The 23,410-nt window shown below is 44.0% G+C and overlaps 1 protein-coding gene across 1 annotated transcript; it reads left to right on the top strand.

The window, feature by feature from the left end:
• Positions 1 to 880: 880 nt before the first annotated feature.
• SEC11C (SEC11 homolog C, signal peptidase complex subunit) lies at positions 881 to 16,643 on the top strand. The gene is made up of 6 exons (XM_080684539.1): positions 881 to 1,076; positions 6,385 to 6,494; positions 10,057 to 10,206; positions 12,279 to 12,398; positions 15,483 to 15,540; positions 16,137 to 16,643. The coding sequence occupies exons 1-6, from the start codon at positions 990 to 992 to the stop codon at positions 16,188 to 16,190; spliced, it is 579 nt and encodes a 192-aa protein (XP_080540665.1). The 5' UTR covers positions 881 to 989; the 3' UTR covers positions 16,191 to 16,643.
• Positions 16,644 to 23,410: the final 6,767 nt, after the last annotated feature.

The following is a 23,410-nucleotide window of genomic DNA, read 5'->3' as shown; positions in this document are numbered from 1 at the left end:
ATTTACTTATGTCTTCCCCTGCTAGAATGTAAGCTTAATGAGGGCAAGGATCTTTGCTTGTTTTGTTCACTGATGTTTCTCAGGTGTCTAAAATAGGGTCAGGTGCAAATAGGTGCTCCAAAAATATTTGTGCATAAATGAATGAAATAAATAATGCATAAATGAGTGAGAGAATGAACTAAACAGAATCTAGGGTCAGGACTGAAGTAATCCAGGATTTACAAATTTGAAAATTTGAATTTTAGTCCAGACTGCCACTTAACCTTGGCCTGTTTCCTCGTGTATTAAGTTAATTGGTTATTTATTCATTCAATTAATACCCGTTGCTACACAGCTATGATTAAGAGGATACATCTTTGTATCCTCCTGCTCCCTTATATTCAAATCCTACCGACCTTGCAGAGCATGAAACTCAGAGGCTTCAAAAGTCCCGCCTCTTCCAAGCCCCGCCCATCCACCAGGCCCATCTTTAGGCTCCTCCCCGAGTCATCACAGCCCGCGGCTAGTGTAGAAGCCCCGCCTTTCTCGTGCAGTCATCCAATGGCCAAGATACACGGCTAGGTTAATGGAGGGAGTTTTAGGTGTCCTCTTGGCGCCTGACCAGAGTCTTGGGGAATTCCGTTCCTCTTGAGTAGTCACTTCCCCGAGTTACCCCTACGAAATGCAGCATCACCCATTCCCCCAACTTCCCTCAGAAGGGTAGGACAAGGCTCCTGAGCCCCGTCGCTGCCCTACCTACGAGCCCTGGGTCTTCACTGGACGAGGCTCTCGCCCCGCAGAATTCTGGGAGTAGTAGTTTTCTTCCCCCGGTTCCTTCCCGGTACACTGGAGGCCAAGACTCGCGGGACTACGATTCCCAGACTTCTGAGCGAATGCTGGACACGTGGCCAGCAAGGACGCGGGGCTGGTGGGCGGGGGCCCGGCGGGAGCTTCACAGCTGTCTGGGACTCCACGAGCCCGCGGGGCCCCCTTGGCCCGGAGACCCCGGCATGGTGCGCGCGGGCGTCGTGGGGACGCATCTCCCCACGTCCGGCTTGGACATCTTCGGGGACTTGAGAAAGATGAACAAGCGCCAGGTAAGAGGCCCGCGTGGGGGTTGCGCCCTGGGAGTCAGGGCATCCTGGGCATGGCTACAGCAAGGACAGCGCCGCAACTCCCGCGCCGGGTTCTCGGTCCTGGGTTCAAATCCGCACCGACGCACCTGTGGGCACGTGTGTGTGCTTTCTTGCACTTCAAGAGTCCAATTAGGGGAGGGTGGTCAGAAAGGGTAAGAAAGTGTAAATCTAGTCCTATGGATGTCAGATGTGGTTGAGAAAGCGGGGAGGGTTGACTTGGCCGTGAGTGACAGCTGTCTGCAGGTATTTAAAGGGCCACCCCGTGGAAGGGGGAACGGATTCTCTGTGGGTCTCCTGAGGCCTGACGCCCAGAGGAATGCTGCCCGCCGATGGAAGGGGCAGAAAGGCAGGCGAAAGGAAATAACTTTGTGACAATGGGAACTGTACAGTAGTGCCTCCCATTCTGGGAAGTGTTTTCCCAGCCATCACCAGGACTAAACACAGCTCCTTGTGCTCAGAGAGCGCAGTGGTGGTGCTCAGTCATTGTGGACTGAATCGGTGTTCGGAAGGGATTCGAGAAGTCTCTAACTCCCTTCTTTTTGTTTTTTAATTGAAGTATAATTAACTTACAAAATTATGTTAGTATCAGGCTTAACTTCTTTCTCAGATTCTCTGGTCTGGCTGTACCTCGAATATAGGAGGCAGTTAGCATGTGGTCTTTGGGCAGCTGGGGTTGATTTCTCACTCTTCTGTGCCCTCAGAGGAAAACTTCCTTCTTGCTCTGTCCTTAGTTAGTCCTATATCACTGTCTTTGGGTCTTTCTCTTCAATATAAACCAAGAGGAGTAGGGACTGGAAATGAGGCTCTTTCCTCCAAGAAAAATGAGATTGCTTAAACTTCTAGAGTTTAGGATCTGCAGGGCACAAATACCATGAATGGATATTAATACCATGATGGATATGAATTAATTCTATTGATACTAATAATAAAGTGTGCTAAGAAAAATGGAACTTTCCTACTGGGAAGTTGCAATTATCTTTGAGAATGGTATTAATTCTCATGGTTTTGATGGCATCCTGTTTCTTTTGTCCAATTATATCGAGGAGTGAGGTGGTGCCCATGGCAGGGCACAACTTATTCCTTTGGGCATGTGGTTTAGTTCCCTCCCCACCCCACCCGACCCCCAAGTGGAATTTCAGACTAATGCAGTAATGTGGGAGAGTTTGGTGACTTGAATTTCATGAACTGTGTTTAAGAGTCTGGTCGTTTCTAGGTGTGCATAGCAGATGAGCTCCTGGGAGTGTCTGTGATTAAGATGAGTTGTGGCAGTGATTATCACGAGCTTGAAAAACCAACAGCTATTGTCCTGAGCATTGATACTGCCCTCAAGATTTATTTAAAAATCTAGACGTAATTGGCTAGGTTTTAAAAATGTCTTTAAAATGGTATGATTACAGATGATTATCATGGCAGACTATCAGAGAAGGCCTTGAATGTATCAATCCCTAAGCTATTTTGAAGGATCGGTATAATCCCAGGCTCAGTGATAAGAACTATTAGTAGCTGTTGCATTGCCTATGTTTGCTAATCTTTTAATTAATATTAAGAAGCTCAAATCTGTCTCCTGGTATTATTTTTTAAAGCTTTGTCCTTTTACTTCTCTCTTTTTCCCTCCAAAATAGTAAGCTGTGACACCTTGTCAGGCATCCATGCTCCACCAGCCCTGGAAGAGGGACCTCCTTTCTCTGCTGCCCCTGCTCATGCTTAATTAAGGCGAGAGCTACATGCAAAAAAAAAGGACTCTTTGTTTCTGCAGTGAGGAAGAGAGGAAGAAATACAGCTACTGGCATTTCTGCTGCTCTGTCAGCCAGAATTTCTAGTCTCGAATGTTTGTCGAGAACCCTCAGACATTGGCTGTTTTATCATTGGTTGACAAAGACTGAGTGTGGGCTTGCTTCTAAACTCGGCTGGGTTATTAGGTGCCAAGCATACAAAGTTGGTAGGCAGAGATGAACAACAAGGGCACCTTGTTGTTCAAGTCAGCTTGTCATCGCTCAATCAAAATTATGTTTTTGGATTTCAATCCTGGACTCAGATTAGTAGGTTCCTTCAAGACAGGGTGTTGGAAGTGGGATCTGTGCTTTTGCAATTAGCTTGATTCAGTTTTTATATAATTGCCCCTTTCTTTAGCAAAAAGATATCTTGCTCAAAGGAAGTTTTTTGAATAATTGATTTCACTTCCCCTTGATGAATATTTCAAGCATAGGAAATCATATTGGAAAGTATATTCTTAGTACCCAGCCTTTGTTAGGTAAATCACAAGGTTTTGTAGTGTGCTTTCTTCAAGGTGAAGCCTGGTGGTTTGAAAACCTCTCTGAAAATGACAATCTCTGTTTAAAACCCTGACTTGGGGCTTTCCTAATCAGATCTGTAATTCATAATGAAACGAAGTTTGTTTATCAAATCCTTCCATTCAGACAGAGCAGGTGGAGAAGTTTTTGGTGAACTGCAGTGAGGAGCTTCTGCTTTAGACGGATGTGAGGAGACCAGTTTCACTTTGGAAGCAACATTTTGCCCAGTACTTCAACAGTATCCGCTTAGCACTCCAGGTTCCTTTTCTGCTCTCCTGGGAATTTAAGGGTCCTTTCATAATTTGATGTTGACACAGTAGCCAAAGAGTTTTTAAAAAATGGTGTGTAACTTTAATTTTGAGTTACATTTATTTTCCTGTTTTTATTTATTACATCAAAATATATTCAGTTATTTTAATTCACTTTTTATATTCCCACTTTCAGTCATATCCTTCCTAATTAACTTGAATTACATAAGTTCACATAGGTGTAATATTAGCAAGGGACAGGTTTGAGCTCTGTATCACATCAGAATACGTTTTCATGTTTGTCACACTCTTTAAAATGATTATTTTAATTGCAGTTAATATCCTGTCAGTTGCACTTCCTTTAAACCCCCACCCCATTTTGGAATTAATCCATGCCCATCATAGGAATTATAAAGCATAGAGAATAGTTGAAAGGAGAAAATGGAATCCTTCATCATTCCACTGTGCTAAGGTCGCTAGCCTCTGTTAGTATCTTGAGGGCATTTCCCTGTGTGTATTTTCTAAACTGTTTTATAGTTTGTGGGGATCCTATTACAGCCTACATTTTTCACTTAACATACCTTTTTTAAAATATATTTTTTTATTGATTTCAGAAAGGGAGAGGGAGAGAGATATAGAAACATCAATGATGTGAATCATTGATCGGTTGCCTCCTGCACATCCCCGACTGGAGATCCAGCCCTCAACCTGGGCATGTGCCCGGACCAGGAATCAAACCGTGACCTCCTGGTTCATGGGTTGATGCTCAATCACTGAGCCACGCCAGCTGGGCCACTTAATATATCTTAAGTGTTTTCATGTCACTGAATTTTTTTTGCATTGTTTTAAATAGTGCAGTAACTTGCCATTACACAAACCACTTCTCTGTTATTGCTCATTTATTTCCTTTTCCCCGTTGTTAGAAATAAGACTATCCTGTGTCATAGCCCCGTATCTGCCTTTATTTTAGACTGAATTCTGAGAAGTAGAATTACTGGGCCAAGGGTAATGACCTCTTGATACTAAATTGCTTTCTGGATGGTTATGTCACCTTGCATCCCAAATGCGCCTTTGCCAAGAACTGATTATTAGTATTTAAAAAAACCCCAAACCTTAAATTTGTTAGGCAGAAAAAGTGGGGACCAGGAGGGTGAAGGCAGGATTTGGTTTAAGCACTTTAAATGTTTATTTACTACTTGCAATTCTTCTCTGGAAAATTAATAGTTTTAAGCCTTTACTTCCTTTTTGTTCCAAGACAAGAAAGGGAACAAGATCAGTCAAAAAGTAGAAACTAGAAAACAGATGAAAGAGTGCTGACAGCTAGAAAAAGGCAAAATCCTAAGCCAGCGGTGGGGGAAACTGAGGAAAAACTTCACTGTTTGTGCTGCAGAATCCTCAGACTCACGAATTGGTAGTTCCCGTGTCTCTGGAACTGGGGGTGAAGGGAAAGTGGGGGTGAAAGAGAACCAGATCCCCAGCTGTCCCTGCCAGAGCCCTCAGAGGATTTCCTCTCCCTGGTGGGGGTCTGGAAGTTTATTCTTGGGAGGGTCCTGGAGTACGGCTTCCAGGCCTAGTGGAGGATGTGCATACTGGGCTTTGAGGGACTGCATGCTGATGATGGAGACACAGTGAAGGGTGGAAGTCTGGGAGGAACAGACCCACGTAGGTGAGCACATAGGCCAGAAGACAGGCACATGCGGTCAGGTAGAGGGGGTTAGAGACATGGAGATCAAGCAGTTACAGTCCCAGGTGTGTGGCTGAGAGGATGGCTCAGGTAGCGGGAGAAGGTTGTTGGAGACGAGGAGGAATTGAGACACCAGAGTGTTGGGTGGGCCAGCCACAGGGCTCCGCAGATCACCGCGGGCAGCCACAGGGATTGTGAAGGAGACTGAGGCAGGTACCCGAGTAAGGAGCCATCCAGAGGGCAGTAGGGCAGGTGCTCCGAGGGCTTACATTTCCAGTAGACTAGGCACAGTGGCGTCTGTCCCCATAGTCTCTTGGAGGACAGTGGGCATTTGGACCAACAGTGCAGCCACAGCTGCACAGGGATATGTGCTGTGGACAGGTGCTGCGTTTCCCCTCAGTCCCCAGGGGTTGGTGGTGTGGCAGGCATTGGTCAGCAAGGAGGAGCCTTGTGCTTCAGCATGCGAGGGACAGGGAGGGATGAAGACAAGCCCTGTGGGTCTTAACTCAGTGGTCTTAGGTGGGGCGAGGTCAGCTCAGAATGATGTATTAACTCATGTGACTTTCCATTTATGGAAAATCTAAGCATCCAGCTGTTTAAACTTTTTGTTGACTTTTAACATGTCTTTCAGATAGCGAAGAGTGTCATTGCTAAGAACTGTAGGGCCCAATGCCTCATTTGGGGCCTCTTGGGTCAGGGGGCTGAGGAGTGGCTCTAGGTGATCTGTGCTGCGGGTGCCAGGTGCTCAGGTCAGGCTTGTGTGCTTGCACTACAGCGGAGGCCCACCCAGCAGTTTGAGTGGCGGGGCCCTCACAGGTGGGAGGCGCTGGGAAATCCCGGAGAAGTGCAGTCTTAGTGAGGCTTTAACAAAGCAGGTCCCATGGAATGCTCTGGCTTCCCTCTCCCTTTTCTCTCACTGAAGGAGAGACATATATGGAAGGCTCATTCCATGGACAGATGTGGGATTTTACAGAAGCACACATGCAGCTCAGGGTTAGCACGCTCCACCTTTGGTTTTAACGCTGGGTCGGCCTGTCTTGTTCCAGTTGTATTACCAGGTCTTGAACTTCGCCATGATCGTGTCTTCTGCACTAATGATCTGGAAGGGCTTGATCGTCCTCACTGGCAGCGAGAGCCCCATCGTGGTGGTGCTGAGGTAGGTCCCACGAGCTGGACACTTCTGCCCGGACCCAGGAGCGGGGTCACCTTGCGGGCAAGCCTGCATGACAACCCAGACTCAGTACTGTAATTGGACAGAAGTCTTCTTTATTGATATCTGTTTGAGAATATTTTATTTTTTCTGGCTTTTGTTGGAAATCTTATTTTTTCCAACAGACATGTTAGCGTTTTTACATGGTGATGCTGATGCTCCTGTGCAAAACATTCACGTTTGTATTTTAATGTTTTAATCCAGGTAAAAGGACAGTTTAACAAAATGGTATTAATGCATTATTTATGTACAAATTGATTTTTAAACAGAGGTGATTTAAAACTGTTACTTGATTGCAGCAAACAGGCATCCCAGTGCCTAGCAGAGTACTGAGTATGGGTTTTTTGTTGTTGTTGTTGATCCTCACCTGAGGATATTTTTCCATTGCTTTTTTAGAGAGAGTGGAAGAGAGAGGGAAAGACAGAGAGAAACACTGATGTGAGAGAAACACACTGATTGGTTGCCTCCTGCACATGCCCGACTAGGGCCTGGGCTGGGGAGGAGCCTGCAACCAAGGTATGTGCCCTTGACCAGAATTGAACCTGGGACCCTTTGGTCCGCAGGTTGAATTTCTATCCACTGAGCCAAACTGGCTAGGGCTTGAGTATATTTTTAAGCTTCCCCTGCAGTATTGGGTAGGTGGCTACTCTCTTCTCAGACTATTACTCTTATACAGCACAGCCTATTTATTTTAGAAGAGTTGATACTTTAGTTAATGTCATGTAGCCACAAAGTCATCCAAGGGGAAACACTTAGCAATCAGTTTGAAATTGAATAGCCATGTTTGGGAGCCCTTAGGTGCTTCAAGATGCTCTCTGTACATGTGTCTTAGATCATGAAGTCTTACTTATGTGGGCGGGAATGGAGCCCCTTAGGAGAGAATGGGGCCCAAGTTCATGGATTTTAGTCCCCCCAGCCTTGCTTCAGTCATGACAGCTTTACTTCAAGTATCATATGTTAGACTTCCTAGGAAGATTTCATTGGAAGGATGGATTTAATGGCTTTTGAAAAAAAGAAGAAATTAAAAACCTCGAATTTATTTTATTTTTTAATTTCTATTTTTTATTGAATTTATTGGGGTGACATTGGTTAATAAAATTATATAGGTTTCAGGGGTATAATTCTGTACGACATCATTGTGTGTTCACCACCCCAAGTCAAGTCTCCTTCCATCACCATTTATTCTCCCTTTACCCTTTGATGCCAGACTCTTTACCCTCTCTTACCTCTCCCCCCTCTTCCCTCGGTAATCACCATACTGTTATGTCTATGAGTTGTTGTTGTTTTTTTTGTTTGTTTCTTTACTCCCTTCATCTTTTTCATTCAACCCCCAACCCCTTCCCCACTCACAGCTATCAGTCTGTTCTCTGTATCTATGAGTCTGTTTCTGTTTTGCTTTGTTAGTTTATTTTGTTTATTAGATTCCACATGTAAGTGAAATCATATGGTACTTGTCTTTCTCTGACTAAAAATCTCAAGTCCCGATGGGCCCTCTCATGTAACAGATAGGGAACCTGAGGCCCAGCTACGCCAGGGCACTTGCATCTCATAGTCACTTTGGCAGAGCCATGACTATATCTGAGATGTTCTGCTGCTTCTTAAATCACACACACACATGCGCGCGCACACACACACTTGTATTCAGAAATTGTGAAACTGCAGTGTGTAGAGACTTTTTAAAAAGCAACTTTTACAATTCTAAAGCAATTTGGCTTGTCAACATAAAGTATTGACATCATGAGAGGTGTGTGACCTTGGGGAACACTGACCTTGGGGGAATGCCTGACCCATGAGGAAAGCAAGTGTAAGTTGATGTTAGTAAGACGTTTCAAAGAACTGGTTTCCTCATGGGACATGACAGTGGCTCTGAATGCCAGACTCCAGTGCACTCGCCTGCCTCTGAGACCCATCCAGGAACTGTCTTTCTAGCTGCAATTCCTAATTGTTACTGGAGACCGAGGTGGCTTTCTAAAAACATCTTCCCATTGTGTGTCTTCATCAGTTTTGCTGAAAGAGGAGAGATGAAGCAGTCGATGAAGAAATTATCTTAAGCATTTTAGTCATTATTCTTTAAAAGGAGACAAAGTCCTGAACCAATTATGTTTTATTTTCAGAAGAAGACAAAATAAACTTCCAAGTTGGGAGATTAAAAACACAACAGCAACAACACAATGAGTTTGTTTAAACTCATTTCTAGCCCTTTCTACCTTTTTTGTCAGATCTCCTATTTTTGAGTGCTAGATCTATTACCAAACTGAGTATCACTGGTTTCACTTAAAAATAAACACATCAGCAGGTATTTAGTGCCAGGCCAGTCTCCACTGTGCTTCTCCTTGCTGTGTTCTGTGGGTGCTGACAAGTTGAAGGTGTGCTGGGCTGGGAGGGATGGGAGCCAACTTCTCAAACTGCTTCCATGGTGACTCCACGTTTTCCTTTAAAGCTCCTTATTTCTTCACCAATGTGGTTCATTTTCCTTCCAGCCCTCAGTCAGCATTGCTTGTATGACACCTGCATAGCCATATGGCTAAGTCTTATTTATTCTCTCATGCATTAAACAAAGCATGAGCATATGTAAAATGAATTATATTTTGATAATTTCAATTTCCACTAGATTACAATTGACTTGAATCCAGTGGAGATTTTTGGCATGGGTTTAAACTGGTATCATGTGGGATTATTTATTGACCTTCACATCAAAATTATTGGTTAGAATTGGGCTTTCTCTAGAATATGGTCAAAAGGATGGCATTGCAGGAGCCAAAAGACTCGGGTTTGAATTTTGTTCCAACCCTCAGTTTGGCTGGCGGATAGCTCATCCTCCTAAGTGCATTCGTTTATTTGTTTCTCATTCCTTGAACAAGTATGTCGTGTCCTTGGTGCTGGGGATACACCATGAAATGGAAGAACTGTTCTCGAGCGTTAACCAGCTTGCAGTCTGCCATTCTGAATGAAAATAGTAATGTGTTTATAGATGTGGACTTTTTTAAGGCTAAATATTGGCCCTTCTCAGACTTAAGTCTAAGAAGAAATCATCTTCTTTTCACTTAATGCAGTGGTCAGCAAACTGCGGCTCACAAGCCACATGCGGCTTGCAAGCCGCGGTTTGCCACTCTGTTGACTAACGAGTTTGCCGACCACTGGACTAGACTAAATGTTACCATGTAGTTGGAAGCTGTGAGGATTAGGCAATTGTGGCATATTGTGTGCAAAGAGGTAAAGGGTAGTATATGACAGTGGTTGGCAAACTCATTAGTCAACAGAGCAGCAAACCGCGGCTCGCAAGCCGCATGTGGCTCACAAGCTGCCGTTTGCCGACCACTGACTTACTGTTATCACCTTGCACAGTCAGAAGGAAACACTACGGCTTGTTTCATAGCTCATAGGCCTACAGGACTATTGATGAAAGTTGAAATTCTAACTCATATGTTTATCATTATATTTATTGTGAATTGAAATGTTCACCTGTGACCCCAGGGTGATTTGGATGTGCTTTTGTGTTTCTTTCTAGTGGCAGCATGGAGCCAGCCTTTCACAGGGGTGACCTTCTGTTCCTGACAAACTTCCGGGAAGACCCTATTAGAGCTGGTGAAATCGTGGTTTTTAAGGTCGAAGGACGAGACATTCCAATAGTTCACAGAGTAATCAAAGTTCATGAAAAGTAAAGAGACTGTTCTTCTTTTCGGTGTTGTTTTGTAAATTTTTGGTAGACTGTGTTAATGGTTGATTAAAAAGTGCAAAAGCACTGAATTATGTTCCTAGTTCTGCCATTTACTAGTTGGGTGACTTTGGACCTGCTACGTAGCTCAGTCTGTAAGATGGGAATGATATACTTTACTCACAGTAACTCACAGGGTGGTTATGAGAACTGTGGAACTGACATTCATTAAAGACCTTGAACGTAGTGAGATGGAATGTATGGCGACATAATATTAGTTATTTGAAGGACTCCCCTAGAAAATCAAATTCCCTTGTAATTGAGGATTATTTTGATATGAGAATTCATTTCTGAAATACAGAAAGCTACCTGTTTTCCATTTTATGTCACTTTGGACCAAGTGGTATTCCCAACAGTAATATTAACCCAGGATGGATAAAAATTTCTTTCCCCAACTCATCCCATGATTCCATCCTTGCATATCCTGCATTAATTCTCCCCCCCCCCATTCCCCAAAATGGCCTTTCCTTTCCTTTAAATGCCAGTGATTACTTATTAAGACATCTTGAGAACCAAAAAGAATGACTTCTAGCTCAAATACATTAAGTTTCCATGAGGTACTATAGTCACATGATTTGTGAAAATGTTACATTTTATATGCTTGTTTATTCACTTACCCTATGTAGGCTTATTAGTGTGGCATTATTACCTGCATGAGTTATGGAATTAAATTTAGGTTTGTATATTTGTGTTTTTGATGGCACATTACTCATCCAGGGTGTATGTGCATGCACCATACCTATTTGTACATTTCTGGTGTTTAGAGTCCCATTCCATTCACTGCTTTCAGGTTCCCCAAAGATGTTGATACTTAAAAATATTTACTTCATTTTACTCTAAACATTAGAATGTCCCTGTTTCAAGTCTTTGTTAATATACAAATGTTACTTGATGTCTACTTGTTAACTTACTGTTGAGGAAATACGCTCAGTCATAATGTGACAGTATTCTCATCAGATTTAAAACAAGATGAGAAACTGTTCAAAGTGGAGGAAATTACGATGACTTGCGGTAATTTGCATGACTTGTGAGAGACCACCCGGATTTTTATCCTCTTGATTTCCTTTATGACCATGGCTGCAAATCAGCTTGCTCCTTTTGGTGTGGTTTCAAGTCTTTGTGGACTTTTAAGCTTTTATCAAATTATAATAGTGCATTTTTTTTCACTTGACCATTGAAAGAAGACTCTTTATAGCTCTACAATGCTGTAATACTGTGTTTCGAGTGTCAAGGCAATGTAAGCACCAGTTTAGATGTTTAAAATGAATCCCATGTGTCTCTTTAATGCTGGTTTTATGCCATTTGTGATTCCTGTTTCTTTGCAAACTGGATTTTACACCACTGTGCTCAGTGGTGAAGGAACTAATGCATTAACACATTCTGCAGCTGGCAAGGAAAAGGAAGTAGAGGTAAAGGAACCCTTGCATTTGACTTAGTTTGTGCTCAGATCTGTACTCAGATCAGATTCATTTCTAGAGTGAAGAATATAATCCACGTGAAAACAGTTGCTGGAAGCTCAACACTGCCTTACTGGTGCTCGTGTGCTTTGCAGTTGTCAGGGTAACTTGAGTGTTTTAGAATTAAGTCTATAAAATTGTCATTAGATTTGTGCTTTAGTTGAATGGTTATCTATAAGCAATCATCTTAGACCAAGGAAAATCAGGTTATCTTAGACTGCTTTCTAAATGCCCATATCTGGCTGTAAAGTGTTGGATAAACCAGTGGTTGGCAAACTGCGGCTCGCGAGCCACATGCGGCTCGCGAGCCGTGGTTTGCCGCTCTGTTGACTAATGAGTTTGCCGACCACTGGGATAGGGGCTTAATCACAAGGAACAACAACAGCCTGTAATTTTTGGAATCAAGAGTCTAGGTCAGTGGTCGGCAAACTCATTAGTCAACAGAGCGGCAAACTGCGGCTCGCAAGCCGCAGTTTGCCGACCACTGGGATAAACTAATTTTTGCTAATGCTGCTGTGTTGGAAATAATTTTTGAAAGGACATTGTTTTACTTTCCAGAGATAATGGAGACATCAAATTTCTGACTAAAGGAGATAATAATGAAGTTGATGACAGAGGCTTATACAAAGAAGGCCAGAATTGGCTGGAAAAGAAGGATGTGGTGGGAAGAGCCAGAGGGTGAGGATTACCTTTTAAGTTGTATAGAAGATTCGGAAACCAGAGAAGCTAACTGTCTGAGATAATAGGATCATTCATTGTAAGTAGTACATGTGAGGAGAGCTGTCAGAGTTCTGGTTTGTATTGTGATAACAAAATAAAACTCAGGACTGACCCAGGACCTAACATCAAAGCTGAGTGCAAATGTGTTATCTATGTCATGGGTTTGATTCTGTTTTGAAATAATTCCTCACCCAGAGAGTAGTTATTTGTTGGTCTTAAATAACAGTGACAAGAGATCTGCTCAGAGATAACCACTGTTTAACACTTGGTGAATATTCTAGATACTTCCTGTCCCTGTGCAGATGTGCTTGCATATCCTATCTAATAAAAGAGTAATATGCAAATTAACCATCACTCCGCCACACCCACCAGCCTCGCCCACCAGCCAATCAGGAGTGAATATGCAAATAAACCCAACCAAGATGGCTAGAGCCACAGAGAGCAGGAGGGAGGCTTTGGTTTCCCTGGCAATGGAGGAAGCCAAGCTTTCCGCATACCCTGGCTGGCCTAGGCCTCCACTCAAGGCTACAAAGTTTCAATGATAGAAGATACATAAATCCCAACAGAAATGGCAGCAGCCATGGAGCTGGAAAGAGCAGGAGGCTAGGGTTGCCCCCGGCGATGGAGGAAGCCAAGCTTTACACACACCCTGGCCGGCCCAGGCCTCCGCTTAAGGCTACAAAGTTTCAATTATAGAAGATACATAAATCCCCCAAAATATGGCTGCCACCACGGAGCAAGCAGAAGGCTTGGCTCCGCTCCAGGCTACAAAGTTTCAATTGTAGAAGATAAATAAACCCCAGATACCAGGGCCTCTGCTTGGGTCGCCAGGGGGCGTGGCCGGCCTGCAAACCACCACAGGCCCCTCACCCAGGCCGCCCACACCCCAAGGGAACCCCCACCCTGATCCAGGACACCCTTCAGGGCAAACCAGCTGGCCCCCACCTGTGCACCAGGCCTCTATCCTATCTAATAAAAGAGTAATATGCAGATTGACCATCACTCCAACACACAAGATGGCTGCCCCCATGTGGTCAAAGATCCTGCCCCCACGTGGACACAAGATGGCCACCACAAAATGGCCAGCAGGGGAGGGCAGTTGGGAGGGACCAAGCGTGCAAGGGAGGGCAGTTGTGGGCGATGAGGCCAGCAGGGGAGGGCAGTTGGGAGGGACCAGGCCTGCAACGGAGGGTAGTTGAGGGCGATCAAGACTGCAGGGAGGGCAGTTAGGGGTGACCAAGCTGGCAGAGGAGGGAAGTTGGGGGCGACCAGGCCTGCAGGGAAAGGCAGTTGGGAGGGACCCAGGCCTGCAGGGGAGAGCAGTTGGGGGGTACCAGGCCTACAGGGGAGGGCAGTTAGGGGTAACCAGGCCTACAGGGGAGGGAAGTTGGGGGGGACCCAGGCCTGCAGGGGAGAGCAGTTGGGGGGGTACCAGGCCTGCAGGGGAGGGCAGTTAGGGGTGACCAGGCTTGCAGGGGAGGGCAGTTAGGGGTGACCAGGCCTGCAGGGGAGGGCAGTTAGGGGAAAACAGGCTGGCAGGGGAGCAGTTAGGCATCAATCAGGCTGGCAGGGGAGTGGTTAGGAGGTGATCAGGCTGGCAGGCAGAAGCGGTTAGGGGCAATCAGGAAGGCAGGCAGGCAAGCAGTTGGGAGCCAGCAGTCCTGGATTGTGAGAGGGATGTCCGACTGCCCTAAACGGGCAGTTGGACATCCCTCAAGGGGTCCCAGATTGGAGATGGTGCAGGCTGGGCTGAGGGACACCCCCCCCCATGCACGAATTTCGTGCACCGGACCTCTAGTGTAATATATAATTTTACATAGAAGAGTTTAATTTATTTTTAACCCAACAGGAAGTTGGAACTAGCTTTCAGTGTCAAATCTACATCTTTTTAAATGGCCACAGAATCGCCACTTATTTAACTAATCCTCTTTTGGTGGATATTCAGGTGATTTCCTGTATTTCACTAATAAAAACAGTTATGTGATAAATCTTTTAATAGTCATCTTGGAATAACTGTTTCAGCAATGAGTTCTGCTTCTGATTGACCCCAGATAGTATATCCTCTTATTAGGAAAAAAAAAGGGGGAGGGCAACCTCCTGTCTTTTGGTGACCCTTTTATGTTAACCCTTGTTAGAAATGCCTTTTTAAAATCTTATCTAAATCCCACCAGCTGTGTGAGGCTGGAGAACACTGGTTCCCATTTTCTAAGATCCAGCTTTATTCATCAAATTGTAGTGTAAAGCCCCTTTCTACCCCTTTTCTCTCTCTGCTCACCTTTCAACCATTTTTACTCTATTGCATTTCCACATGAATGTCTGCAGGAGATGAGAGAGACTTCCACTTGGTCAGTCCTGTATTTTTAGAAACTCTGGTATAGGTTTTGTATAAGTGGGAGCTCCAAGCCACCGATTGAAAGGGACTGGAGGGGACTAAGGGTGTATTGCCTTGTTTCCCATTAATGGCATTAATTTTGTCAGCGTGATCATTGGCCAGCCTGTGCTCCCAGCCTTCTCTCTCTGGGATCATAGATCATAGTTGTGAGAGTCATATAGATTTGTATTCACTGCCCAGTACACTTGTTTGTTACATCTGAAAAGCACTGTGGGATGAAAACGATGACGATTCTAGATGTAGAATTACCCATGTACTTTAAATGCTTTCTCTAACAGCAGTTCTTAGAGTGAGATCTGAATCTTACTGCGGTACTAAAAGATGAAAATGAGGCTGATGAAAGTTGCCCATTCCATTTGTACAAGTGGCTCGGCTATTTATTTTAATTATGTTGTGGAGAATGCTGCTAGTGGAGACAAGTAGCATCTCCAGCCAAAATCCAGGGCCTGATTAAAAATTGTCCTGACTGTCAGCTCTGGTGCTTTTTACTGAGAAAGCCTTTGAGACAGGAGAGACCATTGCTCTGACAGCCCCAATCATGCCATTCCCAAGTAGGACTTGTTTCCTAAAGCTGGTTTATGGTGTTTTCAAAGGTTACTTTCATATTACAAACAATTTTGATATCTCTGACCTTTTATCTCACAATTTAGGTTTTTACCATATGTTGGTATGGTCACCATAATAATGAATGACTATCCAAAATTCAAGGTAGGAATTTATATGTGTGTCTGTATTTAAAAAAATATTGGAGCTTTTTACATGTGCAGCTATAAAGATTCAGTTTGTTTAAAATGTTTTGCTAGTTATGTTTTCTACAGCGTATTTGTTGTTAACTACAAAGGAACATAATCATTTCAATTATAGATTTAAAATAGCTACTTTTATCTTTTATGTTCATAATGTGTTTTAATATGGCACCTATATGTTTGTTGCTTTTTATTATGGAAATATTTAAAGAAACAAAGAAGTACAATAAACTCAGTAATGCTAATTTCCCAGCGTCAGTGAAAATGGTGTCTATATTTAAAAAAAAAAAAAAAAACACTTGAAGAACAATAGGAAACCTACGTGGGATGAGAAGTGCATTAGCTGTGTGTGCTGGGGTTTGAGCCTTAGTTCTTGAATAGATTTTTGGGTTTTTAACCACAATGTGGCATTAACAGCTAATGTGGAGAACAAGAGGGGAGAGGTCACCTTTTGATTCCGTCCTCGGTCCAGTATTGAACAGACTTCATCTGAACACATTTGCAACCCAAATGTCTCTGTAGCCCTCGCAGTGATTTTCCATCCTCTTTTCTTTACAGTATGCTCTTTTGGCTGTAATGGGCGCATATGTGTTACTAAAACGTGAATCCTAAAGTGAGAAGCGGTTCCTGGGATGAAGATTGAAATGAATTCTACTGAAAAAGAGAAAAACTAATATATTTGAAATGTTCCACTTTCTGTATACAAGGGAAACAATGCGGAGACGTTTGTGTCTTGTCCAAATAAATGACTCATCAGTAAACATTGTTTTCTTCTGTGGGCTCTGATTTGAATCTGCTCAGTGTACCTGCCCCTTGTGGCAGTTGTTCTGATCCGAGGGTGGGGCTGTGCCACTCCAGAAACCAGGCGGCCACTTCTAGGCCTGCGAGGGGCAGGGTATGGCCCACGTGACATAGTTGTCATGTCCGAGTTTCAAAAATGAAAGTCTTTGCAATTTCAGGGGGAAACGAGCAGGCCCTTGAAAACAGGTGGCTTCCTCTTTATTAAAATGGAATCTGATCATTCGTAAAGCCTGTAACTGTTTTTAAAAAGAAAGGTATAATCTGCTTTGTTTTTGTGGTCTGGTATATCTTGAGGTGGTTGGATCACTTATTTGAAAGTGTTTAATAAACACAGTGCACAATCATTTGACAAATTGCAAAAAGCACAGAAGTGTAAAAGGGACCTGTCCCATTTCTCACATTCTCAGGCATCTCCACATTTTATTTATTGCATCGTATATAGTCCTTCATTAAATAGTTATCAAGCACTTCTATCCCAGCTACTGTCTTCAGTGATGGGGATTCAAAGTCCCAGCCTGGATGGAGTTTGCAGACAAGTGGGAGGAACAGAAATTGACACTCGATTTCAGTGGTGACAGTTGCGATGAGGAAACATAAAGTGGGGTAAGCAGATAGAGGGTGAAAGACCACATTGCTTTTCATAGGAGGTCAGGGAAGTCCTCTGAGGGAGGGGCATTGAGCAGAGTTAAGAGAAATGAGAGGGAAGGAGGCATGTAAATGTTGGAGAGCGTTGCAGCAAATGTGAGACCCCCACAAGGGCATGTTCTCTAGCTTTGGTGAGCACAGAGCCCCGGCTGCTATTGGCTGCAGATCTGACTCAGGAAGTAGGTGAGGCCTGAGGTTCTGCACTCCCCGCACATGCCCAGGGGATGCTGGTGCTGCTGGTGCCTGGACCACTGTGCATAGCAAAGCGTCAGAGGAACACAAAGGAGGCCAGCGATGGTTTCAAACACACTCCAGTTGTACAAAAATGGGCTCTTTACCGCACAGTGTGATGGTGACATGGTTTCCGTCAGAACTTATGAATCTGCCTTGCTCTTTGAGGTCTGTCCAGTACTGATCTGAGAGTTTAGAATCCCCCGAACTTACTACCCACCTATGGGCCTGGAGCAAGTTACTTAACTCCTCTCAGCCTTCTGTGGAGGATAGAAGGACACTTCCCTCCCTGGTTGTCCTGAGTAGTAAGTAGATCATCCATTGAATGCTCTGAGCATGTGCTCCATAAACATTATCCACTGTTGCGTGTTTTGGTTTTCCCAGTAAACACGCACCCCTTGAGCACCTGGGGTGACTTCTGAGGGAACCCCTGATTTGGTTAAGGGCCAGCAGGAGTGATCTGTGGGGGGCGGCTTGCCAGGCCATCCTTTATCCCTACTCAAATGGGCTATTGCAACCATACTGCCCTCATCCTGTTGAGATCAGCAAAGTGAAAGAAAAAAAATTGGTAAGATACTTTCTAAAAACATTATTCTCTTGTGCCCTTTAATAAACTCTTAAGAAAAACAGGTTTTTCTTCCCTTAACTTAAAATGGAATTTAAACATGTTGGGTCACAACTTTATTTTATCTTCTTCCTGGGTTCTACAGTTGGTTAAGATAACCTACCAAGAAGCGTTTATGTTGGAGAAACTTTTCGGTGATTCTTTGAACATGCCTATCATTCTGAAACAATCTTTACAAAGATACCTAAGAGCTCTGACGTGTTTCACTCAGCTGGCGCCATTCAATTGTGGCTGCTTAGAAAGCTCCATGTCGTCGGGCCTCTTTGATCGATCCTATTGGTCCTTACAGAGTAAAAGTGATGGGGTTAATGTGGGGTCCAAGTTCTTTTAGCTGGGGCTCGGTGGCAGCCTCATGTCTGGACCATATCAACAAACACCAGGCCTGTCCCCACGAGACAGAATCAGCCCTGCAACATCAAAGTCGCGTTATTCCTCAGGGAGAACCTCTGCTGGGAGCTCTCATGTGCTCCTTTCTCACGTGCCTGGGCCACAGCCTTCCCACTTCACAGCAGCATGGAAGCATCGTAGAAGGTGTGTGGAGGACACTGGCCGAACAAGAGATATGAACAAGAAGGGAGAAGACCGTGTAAGATCAGGTGCAAGGGTTTCAAGACACCACCTGGTGTAGGGTCAGACAGCCCGCGTTCCCGCTCACAGAGGCCTCATAGTGTTATGAGAGGGCACTTACGAAGAGTTCAGTGGCGGTTGCTGGACTGTGTTTAAGATCGGTTTAGGTTTCCATAAAAATCTGGAAAGTTTCTATTAAGGAAATAAGCTTCAGTTTCTGAAAAACATTGGCGGTGGAGCCTCAGGTTTCCCAGCCCACACGCCTTAGTCCTGCTCTTTCCCTTTGACAATGAACGTGTGGGTGTGGGTCTCATGCAAATACTAGACAAACAACTTCAAGTATGTGTGTGAGGGCGGATGAGCACACACACACACACACACACACACACACACACACTGCAACTGCCAGATCATGGGCTCCAACTGCTCCTCTATAAAAATGCTGGGCCTGCCACTGTCCCCAGCAAGGGGGCAAACAAAGCATGAATGTGAAGTGAAGGACTGTTTGCAATAAGACAGGTATGAGAACCTGTCAATCAGGGGCAGAGGGGCTGGACATCTGCACTTCGTGGAAACTCCCTCGGTGACTCATATGCAACCAGGGTCAAGCCACCACTGAGAAACATCTGCATCTAAATTAGTTGGGAATAAACATGATTAGGATGCTTGCTTATTCATATCTCCTTCCTCATTTCCCTGAAATCATTTTCAGATTTTATGATAGGAAAGAATCAGAGAACATGCCATATCTATGTGCCACCCTTTCGCCACCGTACCCACACCAAACTGATGCCGACCGACATCTTATTCCTGGTGGTCTGGTTTCTTCTGGAGCACCTGCCTCACCATATGAAGTCGCCTTTGGCCCGCTCAGGGACACTCAGCTCAGTCTCCTCCTGACATTCTGGGGGCAGGAGATCCATCCTCCCCCACTCTTGGTTCAGTGGGTCCCCTCAGTTTCCAGTGAGAGGCATGGAGTGGGCGGTGTGCGGTGGAAACAGGAACTTGGAGTCACTCTGAGGTTTAAGCCCTGCCTCCATCCACCAGATATGTGGTCTGTCATTAACTCAACTCAGTTTCCTTATCTCCAGAATTAGTGTCAAGGCAGGTCACGAGTTTGTTAGATGCTCAGTTTGAATCAAATAGAGTTTAACCCTTTCTTCCTCAAGATCACTTGAGTTTGGATATGTATAGCTTATTTACTTATTTTTCCAACTTCCCAATCCTCTTGAACATTCTCCTCTATAATCACCGGCCATGAAATTACACTCATGTTTCCTCTGAATGTTTAATCTGCTTCCCTGCATTGTTGCAGACAGCTCTATGACAGGGACATTCTCCCCTGGAGAATCTGCTTTTGGCAACATGGAGCTTCGGGATGATGTCAGAGAGCGAAGCCCCCTTTACCCTTGGCCTTGCATCTGCCTGGGTGCTGTGCCAGCCTGGGCCTGGGAAGCATCCCCTACATGCCGTTTGCGGTGAAACCTTCTGTCACAGGGTTTCCTCTCCTTTTCAATCCCACCCCAACACTATCCACCACGTGCTCCTTGTCAGCTTCATGGTTTCCCCTGAAAAGGTGGTTAGCTTTTGCCATACGGCAGGAATTATTCTTAAGAGACAATTTTTTAGAGCAGTTTTGGGTGTAAAGCAAAATCAAGTATAAAGTACTAGAAGTTGCCACATATTCCCTGTCCCCACATAGACACATCTACCAACATTGATATCCCCACTATCAACATCCTGCATCACAGTAGTATATTTGTTACAATTATTGAACCTTATTAAAATGTCATGATCAAAGCATCAAACAGAGTGTCTAATTACAGCGGTAAGGTTAGGGAGAGGTGGGGGAAATAAGAGATCAACTGAAGGACTTGTATGCATGCATATAAGAGTAACCAACGGATGCAAAACATTGGGGGGTGAGGGCAGGTATGGGAGTGGGGTGGGGGGGCAATGGTAAGATATGTACACATATAATACCTCAATAAAAATTTGAAAAAAAAAATGTCATGATCAGCCCATTGGGCATGGCTCAGTGGTTGAGCATCAACCTATGAACCAGGAAGTCACAGTACAATTCCCGGTCAGGGCACATGCATGGGTTGTGGGCTCGATCCCCAGTGTGGGGCGTGCAGGAGGCAGCCGATTAATGACTCTCTCTCATCATTGATGTTTCTATCTCTCTCTCCCTCTCTATTCCTCTCTGAGATAAAAAATATATATTATAAAACAAAGCCATGATCACCCCAAAGTCCATGGTTTAGATCTGGGTTCACTCTTGGTGTTGTACGTTCTATGGTTTTTGATGAATAATGACATGTATTCACCATAGTATCACAGAGTAGTTTCACCGCCTAAAAATCCTCTGCTCTGCCTGTTCACCCTCCCGCCCCCACGTCTGGCAACTGTTGCCTCCACAGTTTTGCCTTTTCTAGAATGTCATATTCTGGGAATCAAACAGTATGTAGCTTTTCAGATTGGCTTCTTTCACTTAGTAATATGCATTTAAGGTCCCTCCATATCTTTTCATGTCTTGATAGCGCATTTCTTTTTAGCACTGAATAATATTCCATTGTATGGATGTATCATAGTTTATCCATTCACTTCCTGAAGTTTATTTTGGTTGCTTCCAAGTTTTGATAATGAATAAAGCTGCTATAAACATCCATGTACAGGTTTTTGTATGGACATGTGTTCAATTTATTTGGGTAAATCCTAAGGATCATATGGTTACGATATGTTTAGCTTTGTAGGAAACCACCAAACTGTCCTCCAAAGTCGCTGTACCACTTTGCGTTCCCAACAGCAGTGAATGAGAGTTCCTGTTGCTCCACATCCTCCCCAGCATTTGGTGTCTGTCAGTGTTCCAGATTTGGGCCATTCTACTGGGCGTGTAGTGGTAGCTCGTTGTTATTTTAATTTGCATTTCCCTGATGACATGGTGTGGAACACCTTTTCATAACTTATTTGCCATCTGAATATCTTCTTTGGTGAGGGTCTGTTAAGGTCTTGGGCTCATTTAGAAATTGGGTTGTTTTTATTATTGAGTTTAAGAGTTCTTTATATATTTTGAACAATAGTTCTTTATCAGATATGTCTTTTGCAAATATTTTCTCCCAGCGTGGCTTGCCTATTTCTCTTGACTTTGTCTTCCACTGAGCAGAAGTTTTGAATTTTAATGAAGTCTAGCTTCTCAGTTATTTCTTTCATGAATTATGCCTTTGGTGTTTATCTGAAAAGATATCGCTGTTTCCAAGGTCATCTAGATTTTTCTCCTATGGTATTTTCTAGAGCTTTTATTGTTTTTTATTTTACATTTAGGTCTATCATCCATTTTGAGTTCATTTTTATAGAGGGTAAAAGGCCTATGTCTAGATTTATGTTTTTGCATGTGACTGTTCAGTTGTCTTAACACCATTTGTTTTGAAAAGACTGTTTTTGTTCCATTATGTTGCCTTAGCTCCTTTTTCAAAGATGAGTTGACTGTATTTATGGGGGACTATTTCTTGGCTTCCTATTCCGTTCTATTGATCCATTTGTTTGTTCTTTCACCAATACCACAGGCCTTGATTACTGTAGCTTTATAGCAAGTCTTGAAGGCAGGAGTGTCAGCCCTCAACTTTGTTCTCCTTCAATATTATCTTGGCTATTCTAAGTCTTTTTTTCTCTCCATATAAAAGTTAGAATCATTTTGTCAATATCCACACTGCAGGATTTTTACTAGATATTCATATTTGGAAAAAACATACAATCTTCCATTGCCACATTCCTTTGTAAGTTTTATTCCTCGAGCCCACCTATGAGGGAGAATTCTTGCCTTCTTTAAAATCTCAAGGTGATTTGTATCTGCGTTCCCCTGATTTGTGCATTGGTATAGAAACATCTGAGCCGCCTCCACCCCCATCCCCCCCGCCCCCCTGCCAGCCCGAGATTCACTGGGAGCTGCTTCTGTTATTTTTCTATTTTGCACTGACATGCTTGATATCCTCCACAGCATCCGGTTTATCTGTTGTGCTTGGGTGTACAGTCCCCCGTCGTCCTGGCTGTCAATTTCAAGAGCTCTTGATTAGATCAGTGGATTTAAAGGCAGAGAGATTGACTTTGACTTCTCACTAAGGAAAAATCGGATCCTAACAGAATCAGGCTGTCATTTACAGCCCCTACTGGGAGCGCAGAGAACAGTCAGTGGGATCTTGTCAGTGGATTCAAGACCCAAAGGGGCCTGCTGATTCTCAAGTTTAACAAATCATCCTTGTGATGGGACAGTTTGAACTCTGCAAGCGCAACGCTTTGGCCCGTGGTCCTGCTTCATGCATGGACACAGGCCAGATGCCTCGCCAACTCAACATGGGGCCCAAAAATGGAAAACAGCATTGCAAAATCATTTTCACCTTGTTGTACTTGAACATTTTTATGCTTCTGTTTTTTAATGGCTAAGTGAATCCACTGCTGTGAAACATTTTAAAATGGAGCAAAGCCCCATAAAAGAGCTTCCTTACATGTACAGAGAAAGTTCCAGTGTTTAAAGTGCTTGCTTGTTAGGTGCCCTCCTGCCACGGGGAGCGAGGTGGCTGCCGCGTTCGAAGTCATCATGAGTCACCTTGGCTCTTGAAAAACTACGTGGAATAAGTTGGTTCTCCTGGAAAATGTTCTCCTCTGTGGCCTGGAAACTGTGCCCAGTCAATCAGCCGGCAGCTGGCTCCCTTCTCTCCGGACCACAGGCTCGCACTGCCCGCCAGCCGGTGTGTGACATCCTCGTTCCCTCTATTTTGTCCCGTTTTCTAGTTGCTCAAAGCAGGAAGATAAATCTTGTCCCATTTGGACTAGAAGTAGATATTATTTTTTTCAATCCTAGTTTTATTGCCACAATATTTTTTAACTTGTCAGATGTTATGCGACATATCTGTCCAGTCTACATTGCAAGTAACCGAACCTGATTCTCCTTCCACCAGAAAAGCAG

This window comes from Plecotus auritus (assembly GCF_963455305.1).
Source record: "Plecotus auritus genome assembly, chromosome: 8".
NCBI lineage: Eukaryota > Metazoa > Chordata > Mammalia > Chiroptera > Vespertilionidae > Plecotus > Plecotus auritus.
This window is presented reverse-complemented; position numbering and strand designations above follow the sequence as displayed.

Bases quoted from the DNA above. Each gene is read 5' to 3' on its own strand.
- SEC11C (XM_080684539.1), top strand. From the start codon at position 990: ATGGTGCGCGCGGGCGTCGTGGGGACGCATCTCCCCACGTCCGGCTTG. The intron at 1,077-6,384 runs GTAAGAGGCCCG...GTCTTGTTCCAG, and splicing joins GAAAGATGAACAAGCGCCAG to TTGTATTACCAGGTCTTGAA. The intron at 15,541-16,136 runs GTAGGAATTTAT...TTTTCTTTACAG, and splicing joins ATGACTATCCAAAATTCAAG to TATGCTCTTTTGGCTGTAAT.